At 42.4% G+C, this 19,005-nt stretch overlaps 1 protein-coding gene across 1 annotated transcript in view; it reads right to left on the bottom strand.

The window, feature by feature from the left end:
- Positions 1 to 13,410, bottom strand: part of P2RX3 (purinergic receptor P2X 3) — a 196,369-nt gene extending 182,959 nt beyond the window's left edge. Inside the window, exons 1-4 of the mRNA XM_063434918.1 lie at positions 12,898 to 13,410; positions 11,935 to 12,070; positions 11,740 to 11,811; positions 11,591 to 11,654 (exon numbers count right to left, since the gene is read on the bottom strand). Coding sequence (XP_063290988.1) covers positions 11,591 to 11,654; positions 11,740 to 11,811; positions 11,935 to 12,070; positions 12,898 to 13,016 — 391 coding nt within the window. The 5' untranslated portion in view covers positions 13,017 to 13,410. The remainder of the gene's footprint in view (positions 1 to 11,590; positions 11,655 to 11,739; positions 11,812 to 11,934; positions 12,071 to 12,897) is intronic.
- Positions 13,411 to 19,005: the final 5,595 nt, after the last annotated feature.

Below are 19,005 nucleotides of genomic sequence, written 5' to 3'. Positions count from 1 at the left end.
CCCTCTGGTGCTGCACTGTGGCTTCAAAAACCAAACCAAAAAAGGCACATAGTGACCCTATGTAGGGGGAACAGTCCCTATTCTGCTCTGTGTCAGTGTGTATCAGGGATTTGACTATCTTTATTCAGATTCCAAAATTAAAATTCCAGGAAAAAATTAACAAACATTTACAAGAACATGTTATGCACATCATAGAAACAACGTGAACCTCTTTAAAGCCACAAACTTAAGATAAAAAATACGTACACACAATGTGTAAGGGTTTGAAAGAAAATTCTGAATCCTTACATGCTTACTTTATCGTTTGTTTGATTTTTGGGAACCATATATAAACTACAAGCAGCTTGAAAACTATAAAAACTCAAGTGGCCATGCTGATCAAATTAAATAGTATGCTTTACACAGCGTATAAGGGTGATGTCACAGCACAACGGGAATCTAACAGGGGAAGAGGTGAAAGTCATCCTCCTCCTCCCACGACCACGCCATATCTGCCAAGTGACCCTATGTAGGGGGTAACAGTCTCTATTCTGCTCTGTGTCAGTGTGTATCATGGTCTCTGAAGACGGGGAACAGTCTCTATTCTGCTCTGTGTCAGTGTGTATCAGGGGCTTTGAGGACGGGGAACAGTCTCTATTCTGCTCTGTGTCAGTGTGTATCATGGTCTCTGATGGCGGGGAACAGTCTCTATTCTGCTCTGTGTAAGTGTGTATCAGGGGCTTTGAGGAGAGGTGTCAATCTATATCTGCCAAGTGACCCTATGTAGGGGGAACAGTCCCTATTCTGCTCTGTGTGAGAAGGAGGAACGGGAAATGAGTAGCTCGGCATCCAACCTTGTGCAAATGTGGTCTTTCATGCTGTCGTGCCTGTTGAGGGACCCTTGTATAAAAAGGCTGAAGGAGAACGACCTGTGCTGGGTGTCCACGCTACTAGACCCCCGGTCTCTATTCTGCTCTGTGGGATTTTTTTTGTCTTCTCTCTTAAAACAAAAAACTCTTACCATACGAACAAGTGCACTCCATGGTGGAACGCAGCCAGCTGCCAGCTGTTCCCGGTTACAAATTGGAGGTGTTATATAAACAAATCATCTTTGATGCTGTCCCAGATACCTGGAGAAGTCTGGTATCGGAGGAAACACATTGGATTTTTATACTGTTGGGACATTTATATATTTTATTTGTTATTTTACTTTTTTGCTTAATAAATATTTTTATTTTCATCTATTTATAAAACACTTTGAAAAAGTCTTCTGTATAGGTGAAACACGTAAGTGTGTTACTTACTTTTCTTTTTATTTAATAAAATGAATCTGCATTTTACCCCTGGATCTTCATTGGACATCTTTTATTGGAGAAACTGTATCTCACATTCCCGGGTTGGGGAAAACTCACCTATGCTGTAAAAGACTGAGCAATCCCTATTTTCTCATCTATTGCGAGTATGTTTCTCTCTTTATTTTTTTGTTTTATTTATACAGAGAACACTATTCCTGTTCTTTTATATCTTAAATATATCACTGGAGCATCATCTGGAATATACCATGTGGATTACTGGCACTGGGATACGATACCAGAGGAAATCAGGTCCATCCTAACATCCACAGATGGGGATTGTACCATCCATACGCTGTGATCTGGAGCTGATCTTGAGCTCCAGAAAAGTGTGAGTGCAGTATATTGTTTCCTTATATTCTGCTGTTATAGACATACTTCACTATATATTAGTATTCCTGTCCCATTTTGTTTTCTCTCACATATTGGCTCTATTGGGTTCCACACAAAGACTTAAGGTTGTTGAGCGCTGCTTCCCTACATCCCCCACTTTACAGCAGGGCTGTGAAGGGACATATGTAGATCCCTAGTGGGCCGTTCATCTACAGGGGGTGTCACAAGAGCCAGAGCATGAATGATATCACAGGCTCTGCTGTCTGGGCAGCCATTGCAAAGGAAATTTGATCACAATAAATTAATTCTATTTGCAATGGTTAAAATCCTCTATACACAATTGTGGAGGTATCGAGGTATGCATACATTCACAAATCTAAAAAAAAAAGGCACATTTTTGCCTAAAATTTGCACACAAAAAATTTCAGTTCACTACAATTCAGTGTTTGGTAAATACATGTGACATTCACGTGCTTTCAATAAAACGTTAAAAAGAAACCCAGACATCTCCGAAATCAATTATAACCATAAGCAATCATAACTCTCAAAAGTATACTGAATAAGTTGCCATACGTTTGTGCAGGATTTGCAGTGTTTATGGGCAGAGAAGCATCAGAATAGAAAAGTTTAAGTGCTTACGGTATTTTAATCAAATATTAATAATCACAGGAAGGATGTAGGTGAGATGCAGTAATGCTCATCAGGAGCTTTGCTTGTCTCCACAGCCTAAATCTAATTAGATACTTAAATGTTGTAATAGCCTTGGAAGAAGTGTGAAATCTGGAAGTTAAAGGGATATGAAACACTTGAAGGTAATTATTTAAAACTAGCAAGCAAACATTTTTTATTTTTTTTAAATTGACAATTTTTATTTTCAGTACAATCGCAAGGCATTGAGAGGGATACAGAATAAAGAAATAAGGAGTGGGAGGTCAAAGGGCCCAGTGGCCATTTTTCATCGTTTAAACTACTGTTGCCTGTAGTTAACACCTTTTACATTTTACACGTTTAACATGGTTTACATTTTACTCGTGTTAAGTTTTGCGTTCGAGGTTGTCCCTCGTGATGTTGAACTTGTCCATTACAGTACCCTGCTTGCGATGTACCCAACAGATACACAGAAAATAAAACAAAGCAATACAAAATAAATTCTATATATGGAAACATGAATTTATATACAGTGAATGGCAAGTACTATGGATTGTTGCTGCAGTAGTGTGTGCCTATCTTTTGATGTGCTCCGTCCGGGCTGCTCGTTGGGGGTTGCCCGTATGTGAGCTATTGGTGCATGCTAATGCGTGGCGTGGATCGTCATGGGCTCTTCTCTGACAGAAGGGAGGTGCGCTCTATACTTTTGCCACAGGTCATAAGTCTGCACGTTCGTGGACACCTGAGGTGTACCAAATCTTTCATATGTCAGTGGATATCAGACTGAGTACCTCTTCTACGGCAGATCCGACCTCCAGTACCTGGCAATTATCGTTTGTGCTGCTATAATTATTAAGAACATTAATTTGCGGACAGGTTTCAGTTGGTTGAGGCAAGATGTGTAGTAAGTAGGACTCTGCTGCTAGCGGCACTTGTGTCCCTGTGCTTTTGTTGATTATTTCTTCTACTTTACCCCAGAATGGCCTGATCCGTGGGCATTTCCACCATATATGAAACATGTCCCCGGGTGTCTCTTGGCATCTCCAGCAGGTGTTGCTGGTTGATTGGTACATTTTGGACAGCTTACTGGGTGTCAGGTACCAGCGGTACAGTATTTTCCTCGCTATTTCAAGGTGTGAGGCACACTGAGATGAGCCCTTATGAGCTGTAAATGCTCTTGTCCATTCCAAGGGTGTCAGGTCTTTGCCTAGGTCTTTGTGCCATTCCCTCTGGAATCCCCATAGTTGTGCCTGTGGTTCCCCTACAATAGAGTTGTAGCAGAATGAGAGGGTTTTCTTTGGTTGTTGAGGGCCAATGCATTTGCTTTCAAATCGTGACATGAGCCCTGTCTCTTGGTTCCCGTGTGTCAGTGAGTTGCCCCTACCGATCGCGTTGTTCAGTTGCATTTAAGAGAATTGGGCCGTTTGTGGTATATTATATTGGGTTTTTAGGTCTGTGAAACTCTTTAGTGCCCCTTTATGGGTCATCTGGTGTAGGTGGGTTACTCCGTGTGAGGCCCATGTCTTATAGTTGAATGACGGGTTTATCACATGTAGGGTTTTCAGTGGGGTTGCTGGGGACCACTTGGATGGTGAGCAAACCCTGTTTCTGTTCTTATCCCAAATTGAGAGGATCAACCGGGTAGTCGGCAGCATTTTGGGTGTTTGAGGTCGCATCCCTTTGGGGGCCCAGAGGAGGTGTGGCAGATGTTTCCCCCCAAGTCTGGAGGATTCCAATGCCACCCATTGTGGGGGCTGATCTATGGCGTGGCAACCGATTACATTGGCGAGTTGGGCAGCCCTGTGGTATTCCCTTACGTCTGGGAAGCCCAAGCCCCCGTCCCTCACTGTGCGGGATAGGAGCCTCCAAGGGACTCTTGGCTTCTTGTTTTGCCAACCAAACTTGAGTAGTGTAGTCTGTAGGGCTTTGAGGAATTTAGGGGGGGTACTGATTTGTAATGTGCGGAATAGGTACAGGATCTTTGGTAATATCACCATTTTAATAGCCGCACACCGGCCTATCCATTACATATATTTTCCCTCCCAGTTCTTTAGGGTGTTTTCTATGTCTGTATGTAACTTTTGATTGTTCATCGTGAAAAGAGCATTATGGGATCTCATCAGTCTGATACCTAGAAAAGTAAGATAGTCCTGTCTCCAGTCATACTTAAATGCTGTCCATAATCTGTCCATGGTGTCTCTCTCTATGCCTATTCCCATTGCTTGGGTCTTTGTGGTGTTGAGTTTATAGTAGGATTGTGCACTATAATTCTGCAGTTCTTTTTGGAGGTTGGGGAGGGAGATGTTTGGTTGGGAAAGAGTCAGTAGGACGTCGTCTGCGAACAAGTGTATTTTGTAGTCTTGGTCCTTTATTGTTATCCCATGAATGTTTGGGTTGCGTCTATTTGCTTCAGCAAGCGGTTCTAGGGCCAGTACATAAAGAAATGGTGACAAGGGGCATCCCTGTCTGGTACCATTAGTAATGGCGACGTGGACACCGCTGCGTTTGGAGAGCTATATAGGGCCTTAACTGCTGTTAGGAATTGTTGTGGGATCCCAAATTACGTAAGTACAGCCTCGAGAAACAGCCAATTCAGTCTGTCAAAGGCTTTCTCAGCGTCAAGGGAGACCATGAGACCCTGCATTCTGTCAGCGTGAATAGTTTGTATGATGTCTACTACTTTCCGGGTATTGTCCGAGCCCTGTCTCCCCTGGACAAATCCTACTTGGTCATCTGAGATAATTGATGGCAGTATGTTTTTAAGCCGCATGGCTAGAATCTTGGCATATAGTTTGGTGTCAGCATTCAGTAGTGATATTGGGCGAAAATTCTGACAGAGTGTCAGTGGTTTGCCTTGTTTCGGTAGGGTTATCACTTTGGCCGCAAAAAATTCAGAGGTTGTGCATGGTTATACGCTAATGCGATTTGTGGGGCCAGGAGGTGTTTGAATTTCGCGTAGTATTTATTTGTGTACCCGTCGGGTCCCGGGGCTTTGCCTTTAGGAAGCGAGTCGATGCAATCAATTTTTTCGTTTTCCGTGATCGGGGAGGCTAGAATTTGTTGTTGGGGTTCCGTTACCTCTGGTAGAGGGATCTCTGCTAGGTATGATTGTATACTTGTGGTTGAGGGATTTGGGGTGTTTAGGTCATCTTTGAGATTATAGAGCTGGCTGTAGTATTGTGCGAATTCCACAAATATCTCTGCGGGTAAGTGTAGTTTAAGACCTGCTGTATTCACTATGTGTGCTATTCGTGTTTGTTGTTGTCTGTCCCTCAGTCTTTGGGCCAGGAGCTTGCTTGCCTTGTTGCCTTGTACGTATGTGTGTGTTTTTAGTCTATTGAGCAGGAATCCAAATTTGTGTAGCCTGATCTCCTTGAGTTTCTCTTGTAGGGCTGTTATTCGTCATTTGTGATCTGACCCTGGGATCTTTTGGTTTTCCCTATGTAGTTGTTCTAACTGCTGTTTAGTTTGTGTCAGTTCCTTGTCGGCTTGCTTTTTAATGTATGACGCTCTGCTTATTAGTGTGCCCCTAATCACAGCCTTATGGGCTAACCAAAGCACATGTGGGTTTCGGACTGATGTGGTGTTTGTGGTGAAGTAGTGCTGAAGTTCTTTTTCTCTGTGTCTTTGAGGAGTCTCGCATTGAGACGCCAGGGGCTCCTGTGCTTGTATTCGTATGAGCTTGTAAGTGTTGTTATGACTGGGGCGTTATCTGACCAATGAATGGTTGCTATCTCACAATCCAGCACTTGGGTCAGGGTGGTGTCGTGCATTAGACACCCGTCTATTCTCGAATACGAGTTGTGTACTTTGCAATGGTGGGTATACGTTCTTTCTTTCGGGTGGAGGGCCCTCCACACATCTCGTAGGCCGAACGTGGCCAACAGAGCTCTAAGTGCTTTGCTTTGTTTTTTAAGGGTGCTGTAATGTGGGGTGGAGGGAGATCTAGTGGAGTCCACTGTTGGGTCAAGGACATGATTAAGGTCACCGCTGAGTATGAGGGTGCCTTTTTTTACTGAATCTGCTTTCGTGAGAACTCCATGAAGGAAGTTCCTTTGGTTAGTATTTGGGGAATATATGTTGACCAAGGTGTAGTCTGTGTCATTGATAGTGCCCTGCCAGATGATGTACTGTCCCCCTGGGTCTATAATGTGTGTGTTTGATGTCACCGTCAGGTCTTTGCTGAGAAGTATGGAGAATCCTTGGGATTTGTGCGACGTTGTGGCGTGGATTTGGTGGGGATACAAGCGGGTGCACAGAGATGGGTGCGTGTCCCCCCTATAGTGAGTTTCCTGCAGGTATACAATGTCTGCCTGGTTTTTGCGTAGTTCCTTTTCTAGTATATGGCGTTTGAAGGGTATATTCAAGCCTTATACATTATGGCAATATCATTTAAGACTGAATGTGAGCGGTTGGCGGTCGCTTTTTCCTTATGCTGTGGATCGTGGTTAGCCTGTGTGATGCCCTTACGGTGTCTTTCTCGTGTCGTCTAAATATATTGCTCTTTTGGGAGTTAGGTCTCTGGAGGGCTCCTGCGTGACCTCTGTTAATACTGTGCGTGTGGGGGTACCCGTGTGTGTGTTTCACCTGAGATTTGCTCCTGTCAAGGCCGTTATTTACAGTAACATATGCGATCATAGACATTGCCAAATAAAAAAAACAGTAAACATATAAACATAACCATAACCAAAACATTTTCCCGGGCAGTGTGCCCTACGGGATTTCGTGGATAGATTTTCTCCTGCTAGTTTCTCCCACTAGCTATACCTTGTGCGTGGAACCAGGTCGGCTCTGTTATTTGTCCCCTGTGAATTATATGCTAGGAACGTTCAAAGAAATCACTGCATGTCTTAGGACCTTGGTATATAATTACAAACCCCCCGTTCTGAAGGGCCTGAGATTCGCGTTGAAGCCCCTACGGGCCGCGTATTGTGGCGCTTCTCTGAGTGATGGGCAGGAGGGAGGGGATTGGCATGTGAGTCGATGGTTTATGTTGTGTAATGGCATATGGTGAAGCGGGACTAGTGGGGATCCCTGATGAGAAGCCATCCCACCTGTGCAGTGTAAAATCGCTTGGCCCCCCGTCCCCTCTGCTATCCCTTCCCTCCGCTTATTATACTATTTTAACCTCTGACAACATGCAATAAACGTCTATGTGAAGCACAAGATGCAAGTATATTACCCATTTTCAGTCCTTGTTCTCAAAAAAGTCATTTCGTAACTAAGATATGTAAGCTGTTTCAAACGTGGGATAGGCTCCTTGTGTCTCAGATAGAAGATGCTTGTCAGCCGCTTATCTCTGTTATTTGCCCGTCGTCGCTCTGGATGATTTGGAGTATCTGGCCGACTTCCACTTCGGTTGTACCTCCAGTTGTCGTTTGGATCCTTTGTTCGCGGCTGCCGTGATGATGCCCCAGCTTCTCAGCAGGCAGGTGGCTGTGTCTACATCCGACGCCGCATGTGTTTTGCCTTCTCTGACTATTAGTAGCTTGATTGGTAAGCCCCAATGGTATTGGATGTTTCTGTTCCTGAGCTCCGATGTTATGTCTTTGAAGGCCCTCCTGCGCCTCAGGGTTTCGGCAGAGAGGTCAGCGAACACTTGAGTGGATCTGTATTTTTCCGGCATGTCTTGTGGAAGGCATTTGGATCGGAGAATCGCCTCTTTGACATGGTAATAATGTAGCTTCGTTAGGACATCCCGAGCGGTAGATGCCGGCAGGTGTAAGAGCATCATGCTGGGTGGGATGTCAGGAGCTAGGGCTTGGAATAGGCCCGTCAGGTAGGCCACAAGGTCCGCGGCCAGGACGTCTTCGGGGGCCCCTCTTACCCTTTTGGCGCCGGGACCTATCCTCTAAATCTATGCTTTTCAGCTCCTGTTTTTCTAGCTGGTCTTCCATTTCCTCCAGTTTCGTCGCCATGCTGTTGTGTGTTTCAGCATAGTCAGCCATCTTGTTCTCTATGTAGGCTGTGCGGTTGCCGAGGTCTAAGATATCTCTCCTCAGGTCTGCAATAGCTGCTTGTACTGTGGCCTGGATTTTGACTGCCATACCGTCCAGCATTTTCTGGAATTGTTCCCCCTGAATTTGGATGGTGTCCTGTGGAGAGTGTGGCCTCGACGTATCTCTGCCGTCTCCACTGCCGTCGCCATCTTGCTGCAGTTGGGCCGTAGACTTCTGGCTTGCCGGTTTCGCGGCGAAAAAGGAGTGCTTTTCCTTGGTCCTCTTTGCACCATGCTGTGGGTGCCGTTTGTTTGGCGTGATTTCGGGCTGTTTAGCCGCTGTTTTCAATGCTGAATTAGCCGTTAGCCGGGGAGCTCCATCTCTACGCGTCCATACAGCTCAAGCGCAGGCTCCGCCCCCGCACGCAAACATTTTTAAACAAATATAAAAAACTAAATAAGGAGAAAACAGCCTTAGGAAATGGACTTTCACTCCAACAAACAAGATGAACAGCCTGACGTCATCACGCTAAACCCCGCGACCCGGAAGTAGCTGATCATGAACGGAGCCGGAATAGTATCTGCAGAATCGTCTGAGCTGGACGGCAACTGCATTTACCCAGCAATAGGACCGTTCTTTGCCTAAAGGTGATGTTGGAAGATTTTATGTGTATTTCAATAAAGACTGTTCATATTTACACTGGTTGGAGTGAAAGTCCATTTCCTGTTTTTTCTGTTTCTATTGTGGGGATTTACCTGAAAAAATGCTGCTAGTGTAAGTTGTTTTTTGTGGTTATGACAAAGATTAATTAGGGAGAACGTATGCAAGGCAGACTTTACTTAATGGTACATGCTAGCTAATAACTGTGCTGTCTGCACCGAACTTAGATTAGGGTTAGACAGTGTGTGATAATAGACAGAGAATGAAATGGTAAAATACTAACATTTTAGAAATTAACAATACACGTGCGTGACATGTGTAGCTGACAGCATATTTAACTCTCCTGAGCTAGGTTCGCTGGTTGTGTTATACGTGTGTAAAGATTGAGTTGTCTTAGCGCTAGTGTGCTAGTCTGCGAAATGTGTATTTAAAGGTATAAGGTCACATGTTTAGCGCTCGCTATTTAATTCACCGCTGGGACACAGTTGTTAATGACGGCATGATATGATATGATATATGATATGGGGCTAATCTCTGGTGAAACACATACATATGTATTTGCAGAGAACAATAAGGTAAATGCTGGGGTAGATAGAGTAAAACTAATAACATGCAGGTCTAGATAATGCAAGATGGGATAAGTATTCACAATTTAATAATAACTCATGCTGTGAGGTGAGTATTTGAGCTGTAGGTTGCTTCCAGCGGTCACAATGTCCCATGAGGTGCAAAATGTAGGGACCGGAGCCCAACACCACATGTCCATTGTTAACCCTTTCAGCCTATGCCCACCAGGTGTACAGAACTGTCCAGCATAAGGGTGACTTGCCTGAGGGCGGCACGCTCACTTGGTGAGGTGATGATGGCTTTTTTTATTGCGTGGCAGGGTAGGTGCCCCATCTGGGCTCTCCCCCCCCCGGTTGGCTGTGAATGGGCTCTCTGCCGGTTTCGTCCACTGGTGAATGACCCTGCTGCATCCCGGTCTGTATCTTGCGGTCCAGGGGCAGAGCTTGTCTTGGGTTGGCAGCTGTGTCGTTGCGGTACTGTGCGCTTCCTCTCACCTCTCCGTTGAGCTGGCTTCGGTCTGCCTCTGCTCTTTACTGGGCTCGGTTGGTGTGGCCCCCTGGGAGCTCCTTGCTGGTGCTGGCTACATGATGGTGTGTAAACGTGGAGCCAGTCTATGCCTGGTTGGCGTGTGGTGGAGCCGCGATGAGGTTGGTGGGCAGGCCTGCGAGGGAGCCATGCCCGGCTGGATGTGGGTGTTGGGCGGCTGCGCGGGTGCCGGTTCGTTTGATGGGATTCGTATAGCGGTGGTCGCTTTGTAGAGGTGGGAGGCCCGTGGTGGGGCAGGTAGGTATAGCTTACCCTCCAGCTTCCTCCAAAATGCCTCAAAATGGTTGTGGATTCGTGTGAGGATATTTCGTGAGTTGTCCGCTGGAATACCGGCCTTTGCTGCGTCTGCCATTTTAGGTAGGTCACCTTTTTCTCGCCTTGGCGCAATTCCGCTTCTCTGTGTGCCCGGGATAGCCACCCCTGAGTTGACCAGGATCACCCCCGCCGGTCCTGGCGGGGGTAACAGGGCAGGCTTGTGTGGTGGGCAGCTTCAGGATGCTTCCAAGTCAGGGAGCGGCTACCTCCCCCGCCAGTCGCGTACCAGGCCGCCGTGTTGGTCGTGGTTCCAGCTGGCCCCAATCGGGTCTCTCGACATCCCAACGTGTGCCCTCTGTTTTGGGTGGCAGGTGGGTGTCTGGAGTTTGTGTCCCTTTTTGAGCCATATTTTCCTCGTTTTGCTAGGTGCGGGAACTCGTGGAAAACGTGACTCTCCACCATGATGGTCAGGCCTCGCCCCGAAATGAAATTATTTTTAATTACTTTTTCTAAGCTGGACATATTATGCGCATGCTCTTATTGCCAAAACTGTGAAAAAAACTTTTTTTTTTTGCCATTTGTTTTATAATTAATGAGAATTTATCTATGTATATGTCACATATTAAATTAAAGCCCCCTTTGCCCTCTAAAAAAACAGTATATTATATGTATTGGTGCAATAAATGACAGAGATGCAAATTGCGTTTAAACACAAACAGCAAAATATGCAAAAATAGCTTGTGTCCTTAAGGGTAAGTCCAGTTTTTGAAACTGTGTCCTTAAGGGGTTAAAGAAAGGAAGGTCTATTAAAAGACAAAAGAAGGAAACAAAGTGAAATTTACAGAGACTATTCTTCCAGAAGGTCATATATTTTCTAATTATGACCTGGAGAGTGAGAATATTAAAAACAAACTACCCCTACCAAACTAATGTTAAAGAAAGAGATCCCCCGTTAGCATCTATTTCACTGACCTAATGTATTTTCCTTCTTACATAGATGGATACATGAATATACAGAAAATATAGACATTTTGCTAAAACAGGATTCATGTTCTTTAACATTTTATCTGCATTTACTTTCATACATGTATTAGTATAATTTGGTATTTATGAGGTGCCTATATATTCTAAGTGCTGTACAATAGAGGAAACAAAGACAAATAACGAACATGTACCAATACAAAAGGAACAGAGGTCCCATATGACTGACCCATATCAATATTCTGAAGAATAGAAGAATGGTAACAAAAATGATTAAACTATAAGCCAGTTCAAATAAAGATAATTTTTTTCCGTAAGAAAATGAATTACCGTTTCCTGTGGGCTTGTCTCTGACGCAATCACTGTCATAGATGCATTTATACTTTGTATCAGTCTGTAAAGAGATATAGAGATTTGTAACAGATAATTAAAAACAAATAGCATTTCCCCCCAAGATTCTCTTCTTTTTTTTTTCTTACCTCTGTGCAGAAATCCTGAACTTGATTCTGTGTAGTTATCAGTTTTGTAAGAATAACAAATACAGAGGATCCCTGCAAGGAGATTAAGAACAAAAAAAGGTTAAGCTATTATAGCCTTTTTCTTTTTCATTTTGGTTTTCAGTGCTCTACATTTCATTGCTTAGTGAATAGACCAATTTGACATCTAGTTATTACCTGTGGTGGTGTCACATAGTCAGCCACGTCCATCACCCTTCTGCTATAACGTCCAACACCTTTTACTTTTGTCATTACAGATGACTCTATGGAGGAGTCACGAATCTGATAAGCTTTCTCATGGAGAAACACCCAGCTAGGAACAAAGTAAGAGAGAGATTTTTCTCTATCTTGAAAGAAGCATCTCTAGTTTAAAGCACAAGATATGTATGTATAAAACATAGAAAATACACAACCCAGAACAATCATATAGAATAGTGTTAACCTGCATAAATTATATAAATATATTCTCATAGATCCTGATCTTTAGCTATTGTGGAGTGTATGGAGTAAGTAGACTGGTTTTGGAAGGTTGGATAGGAAGATATAAATATCTGTAGGACAGGTAGATATAATATCTTAATTATGTAATGTATTAAAACATTATCATTTAAGCCAACTTAACATAACACTGGGATTTCCTTGTTATAAAATAACTGATTTGTAAATTATGAAATTGCATCTCTGCTATTGGTTTTACTTAGCAAATTAAGCTCTGTTTCAGAAAGAATCAAGGTTAACTTGAAATCATGGAGATAAGATATGGATGCATGAATTGTGTTTAATGTGATCAAGAATGAAAAGAATCTTAGTATGAAAAACAGAAATAATATTGTTAAGGTGCAGATACACCAGCAATATCACACAATACGTCATACAGATCATACATTTGAAAATGATACAATAAACCACAAAGACCTGCACAAAATATCAACCATTTTATGTAAACTACACATAGTACCACACAAGTCATAGTTACCACACACTCAGCTACCAAAACAAGTGAGCAAACACTAAAACTATACTATGTCAAAACAAACAGGGTTACTGCTACTTTGACCTTAAATTTGTAATTCACTTTGAATTCTCACTTTAGTGAATAACCTGGAAAGACAATTAGTTGGAATACGGTCTTCCACTTACCAAACAAAGTATGTTATAATAAGGAGCTGCACTGCTCTATTGATGATTCCAATTGTCCAGCTTTTTACCACTACTGACTTGGTAGTTTCGTAAGTGAAGAAGTCAGTGACGCAACCCATATTGTCAGATATTTCCACGTCTTTCTCCCTGGGATAAGCACTTCTTCAAAAGTCTTCAGCCGTTGACCAGTGGATTATTCTGTGCTCAATGATCCCAAAAAGTGAGGCACATGTGCTTGTGTTTTAAGTTGATAAACTTGGTTAAGAACACATAACTGTAAAGTCTCTTCAGCAAAATAAATGTTTCTTCTTCTATTAATGTCGCTCCGAAACATTAACAGTAAAGTCACTCACCCTTCTTCCCCTTATTGTTAGAGATGCTGATGAAGGTGTTCAGGCCTGGTCTACAGAACCGTGTACTTACTGGGATACCATTTAAACACTATAATTTTACTCTACCAATTCTCTATATTTCCTGACTGTTAGAGGTCTTATTCTTTGTGTTCGCCTTGTTTTTTTTTCCTCTCACTGTCTTCTTTTCCATGTGCCTTTTGCCTGATCTTTAAGTGATGCTTCCTCACTTCTGCTGCTGATGTAACCAGGGGCTGCTCTGAAAATCCCAATGGACCGAACGTTAAAACATTTCAATTTGCCAAACTCAATTACTGCCGATGAATGCAGAAGTAAAATAACATAAAGAGACAGGGGGTGGGTGGAAAAAGGACACCTCTTACTGACTAGAGATTGTTGAGATGGAAGAGAGATCACAATTTACACAGAACAGGGATGTGGATTTGTTATAAAGATGTTGGCGGTAAGTGAAATAAAGCTTTCCGTAAAGTGGTAATTACCATTCACCATTAGGATACTCTGTATCCGTTCAATGAAAAAGGTGCATACAGCTAAAATAAATATGTCAACTGTTTCATAGCATTATTAATATTTACCAAAGCTTAAACTCTCATTTGAAAACTTTGTTACAATAACCAAATTGTCAACTCCAAGTAAAAAAAAAAAAGAAAAACTGCAAAACTTGTTTACTGATGATCCTTATTACATTTGATTCACTAGAAGTTTTTTTTTTTGTTTTTTTTATAGGCATAATTACTATTTAGATATTTTTTAAGGATTATTTGCTCCCAAATTCATCAACAAAGATGTTTTAGGACCAAATGATTTACCTAATTGGCAGACAATATTCAGGGATATAAAATATTTTTAAGATACTGTTTGATGCCTTCGGGATATTGGTTAGGAAAATGTTTTTTGTTTTTGGCATTCCTCATGTTAGCGCTGAAGGGGTTAATTGTTATTTATAAGCAAAAATTCTATTGTATCTCATCGGCAAAGCAACAACTGGCCTTTTTTAAATCAAACCTCAAAAACTTAATTATTTTAGCTCAGTTAACCTGTTAGTAACAAAAAAAGGTTGCTATTGAAAACCTTTTCAGTGTGTACTACCGCTAATAAGTAGAATGAAGTTGCATAATTCTTCCCACTGTAGAGTTAAAACAAAATTAATGGAGCTAAGAGCCCTTAATAACTTGTGTGCTTGTTAATCTTATGAGTGTCGAGCCAGCATCAGTCTATCTCCACAGGCTAAAATGAATGAATAATAAATCACATCAAAATTTAAATACTATTTTTGTTGCAATGGTATCTTTTGGTGAAAGAAAAAAATAGACATTTTTATGTTTGCTATCGAATAAAAACAAATAACCGTATTTGACACAAAAAAATAATACTTTTATAAATGTATATGCATATCCATTTTGTTCAGAAAATGGCAACGTAGGTAAGGCAGCTGATTCAAGTACAGAATTTAGTGCAACAACATACATTTCATGTTTTTTTGAGGACTGTTGTTGGCAACAAACATAGAAAAGGGGATTTCAGGTCCCCACATGTCTAAGTGGACACTGTTAATTATTGAATATCATTGAATAATGCATAATTATTACACCCTTGCTGTTTGGTACAGACAAACAAATGTTGAATCCTCTCACCACAGTCGTTCATAAATCAGACAAGTGCAACTCACTCAGTTTTAACATTCACAACATATTTCCTCTGTTTTAATCCTTACATATATCTAATTCTTGTGTATTTTGTCTGTTTCTGATTTATCAGTTTTTTTACTCCCTTTGCAAACGAATCTCCTTCATGACAATGCTCCTCCCCATAACATCTGCTGTCTCTTGGAATTTCCATCTCTAAGATACATTAATGTTCTGTGTTTCCTGCCCAGGGAAAACCCCAGAACTAGCATTAACACACCAATGTTTTTTTCTCCTAAGGCATCAGCAAACAATTAAGACATCAGCAGTTTCATTTCACATCTAATAAAATAGCCCTCTTTAAATAATGGCCCAATCCATTATTCTTTAATTATATATACAGCACATATCTTTAGTTAGGTTTTACAGAATATAAAATCAAAGTGATAAAGCCAGAAGAATTACAGACAAAAAAAGCTATCCTTAAATATATAGGCACAACCTTCAATTAGAACAAATAGAAGGAAAATGCAGGTTGCACAAAAACCAAATAGATATCACAAAAAATGAAAAATTATGGAAAAGAGTGCAACGGGATGTAGTCCATATTTTTCTGCACCCAGTAAACTTGTTTCCAGTAAAGTTGGACTTAGATCCACAGGTACATGCAAAAAAATAAATTAAATAAAAACCGCTGGTGCAGATTTATACAAAAAGATATATACACAAATCATGTACACTTTGTAAATACCCACTCACATTTTACAGAGCTTCTGACCAGTTCGAGTTTATATAGCATGCAATAAGATAAATCCAATCGTGAGTGCATGCTTTTTGTGAGTAACAGCCAATAATGACCAGTGGTAGGCAATGAAAAAGTCTTCAAAAAATAAAAGCAACAATGTAATAAATAAGAGATGCACTCACAGTGGAAGAGCTTGTAACATAAGCTCAATGTATCAGCAACTATATATTTTTTTGTGTTCACCTACTACTGCTCTGTCATGCACCCTAGCACTATCTAACAGTCTTAGCAACATCCAGAGACAACTAAATAAGTCCTTGGTGGTCTCATCTGTTTTATGCAAGTTAGTCTAGCACATTATGTAGTACAAATAAGCACTCACCATGTCTAGTATTTCTTTTGTGCTCTATCATCAAAATGCCACGTCACAAACCAAAACCAAAAACCCTTTTATTCAGCTTGTTTTCTCTTCCTATTGTTACTCTTCATTTTTTTTTAAATTCTTTATTTTTGACGTGCATGAGGGTAACAAGCATTCTCGCTATGCCACAACAGTCATGGCGAGGTAAAGGTAAACTATGATGTTAACAGTATAGGCATATTGATATGACAGGACACATTTTCGTTTTTATATAGGGACATAAGAGTAAATATGTTTAACATATCGAGTAGGTTAAGAAACGTTCTGTAGGTCGGCGCCACATCAGCGTATCACCAGTTTCCACCATATTCCGACAGTGGCATGATAGGTCGCACACATTTTATATTTTGCAAGCTTAGCCAACTAGGTGTGTCGTCTGAGTGAGGTTAAGTAAAATAAAACAAAAATTTTCCTAGAAACAAGCACAGATAGCATGCATCATGTAGAGCAATATACAGTTAGTCCCGTGTAGGATATGGCTAAGCAGTGGGCAGGTCTGATAAATAATGTACTGATACCAAGCTACATTCACCAAGTACTGTCCTGCAACTAGTTTAGCTTAAAGGGGACTATATAGGTTGCCATATCCAATGCAAACCTGTTGCATATGCTAGTTAACATGGATTCTTAGGGCTTTATTATGTCAAAACTATGTAAGATGCCCGTGTTCCCAGTAGTATGTAATGCATTTAGGCTAGTGTTTCAGGTTACTCTAGTCTGTCTAATTGTCGAGTGAAAAACTAGGTGGTTGTGTAACCTAAGGTCTCTACCATCCTGGCTGTTGGAGCCCATCTAGTGAACTATGTATGGACCCGGTATGTATTCGGTTGTCGGGTCCTGCTAGGGACGTAGGGGAGATTAGATCTACCGAGATTAATTCTCCCGGGTCGCCCTACTGCGCTTGGCTGTATCGCCTCAGTTTCGAGTTGCTCAGAGGGGGGGGGGGGGGGGAATGGCAAGGATCTTGAAGCCCCTGCCGTCTCTGGTGAGGTGTGTGTGTTTGTGTCCCATATAGGACCGTGAGCGTCAGCTCTGAAGAGAAATCATAAACTATATACAATTTAGCAAACAAACAACTTATTGAAAAGGAGATTCATATGAACCCCAAACCGTGGGTGAAAAATTAGTGGGTGATGTCCCTTTGGAGCCTGGATAGTCCTGCGTCACCTCATGTTTTGCCACCGCATAAGTATCCGAGCGGGCCCTCTGAGGGACAAACGGGGTAACTCTAGTGGGGTCCCATGTGTGCGCATTAGCGGTATTGCTCGGGCCGGTTTGGGCGAGCGCATCTCGTGGGCGGCTGACAGTTCCAAGCCGCTGTGGTCTCCAGCGATATGGGATAGCGTGGGTGCGCAGCAGTGAGGTGAGTGGTTGGAGAGTTTTCCTCCATTTCAGGGTGTCCCCAGATAGGTCTGAGTAGAACGTGAGCGCCATGTTTTCGAAGGAGAGTGGCGAATTCCCTTTGGTTGCTGCCTGTACCGCTGCTTTCTCCCTGCCGCTGCTGAATCTGACCACCAGATCCCTGGGTGCGGTCTCGGGGGCTTTTTTAGGCTTTGGTATGCGAAAGATGCCATCAGTCATAATGCTTTTTGCCTGCTTGGGCGTAAGTAGTGCCCCTAGCAGCCTTCTCACCAGGTGCTGCGTCTTGGATCGCCTCTGGGACACCCCGTATCTTGAGGTTATTTCGGCGCCTGCCGTCTTCCATCACTGCCAAGCGTTGTTCCAAGGTGGCTTGCTGTGCCTGGAGGGTTCGAACTTCCCCTGAGAGAGTGGTGATTGTCTGGGCGTGTTCAGCTGCTGTCGTCTCCACTGTCCCCAAGCGGCCCACCAGGCCCGTTAGATCTGCCCTGAGTGAGGCCATGTCGGCTTGCAAGGTGAGCTGGAGGCCGTGTAGTAGCTCCTTCAGAGTGGAATTTGTCACCGGAGCTGAGTCAGTGTTCTTTGGAGCTGTCTGGGGCCGTGGTGGGAGGGGGACCACAGCGGATCCCATCCCCAGTATCGAGTCCTCCGAGGAGTCAGAGTACTCGTCCATGTCAGCGGCCATCTTGGGCCTGCCTGCTCCGTGGGCCTGCCGGAGTAGATCCCCTATGTTTATGCCCGCTTTGGGCTTGTCGGGCTTTTGCTTTTTTAGCTTGCGGCCCATGACCACTATTAGCACCTGTAGTCCGATTTGCCAGTCGTGGTAAGGGGTTAGAAATCGCCAAAATATAGCGGTGATTGTCGGAGCTCATCCGACATGCGTCCGTCTCGATCAGCAGATTGGCCCCGCCCCCTATTGTTACTCTTCTACTTGCTGTTGTGGCGTTGCAAGCTTCATTGTACACTCATGCACCCAAAAATAAAGAATAAAAAAAAAAAAGCTCTTCCACTGTGAGTGCATCTCTACTATATCACACTTACAGATCATGAGAAGTGATTAGTTAACACTTTTTTTTATTACATTCGTAATCCAAAGCAAAGATAATATATATTGAGTACAAAAATCCAAGTCCTCTTAGTTTTTCTTTTTCTGTGTGTACCTGTGGACTCTTTTTTTATTTTTATTTTTTATTTTTTGATTTCTTGTAATATTTATTGTTTGGCTAAACCTGTGTTGTTCTTCTATTTGTTCTGCTTGTGCTTGTCTTAAGGGGGATTACAGAGTTCCCCCTCCTTAACAGTGATTGTTGCCTTATTTAACGCACTGTTGATTTGCCTAGTGTTTATCCATACCTGCATTTCTATATTGCTTTTTTTTTTATAATCTTCAATTACAACAGTGAAAATAAACTAATATTTAAGTGGAGGATGTGTAGGATGAGAGAAATCAGACTTTGGTTTTTATCATCCCACACTAAAATAACTAGTTTACAAGGTTCCAAGAACCACATTCAACTCCTAAAATACTTCAGATAGCTGGCATATGCTTATAATTTTACAAAACCTGAACATTTAACTTCACCCCAC

The sequence above is a fragment of the Pelobates fuscus genome, chromosome 10 (assembly GCF_036172605.1).
Source record: "Pelobates fuscus isolate aPelFus1 chromosome 10, aPelFus1.pri, whole genome shotgun sequence".
NCBI classification, from domain to species: domain Eukaryota; kingdom Metazoa; phylum Chordata; class Amphibia; order Anura; family Pelobatidae; genus Pelobates; species Pelobates fuscus.
This window is presented reverse-complemented; position numbering and strand designations above follow the sequence as displayed.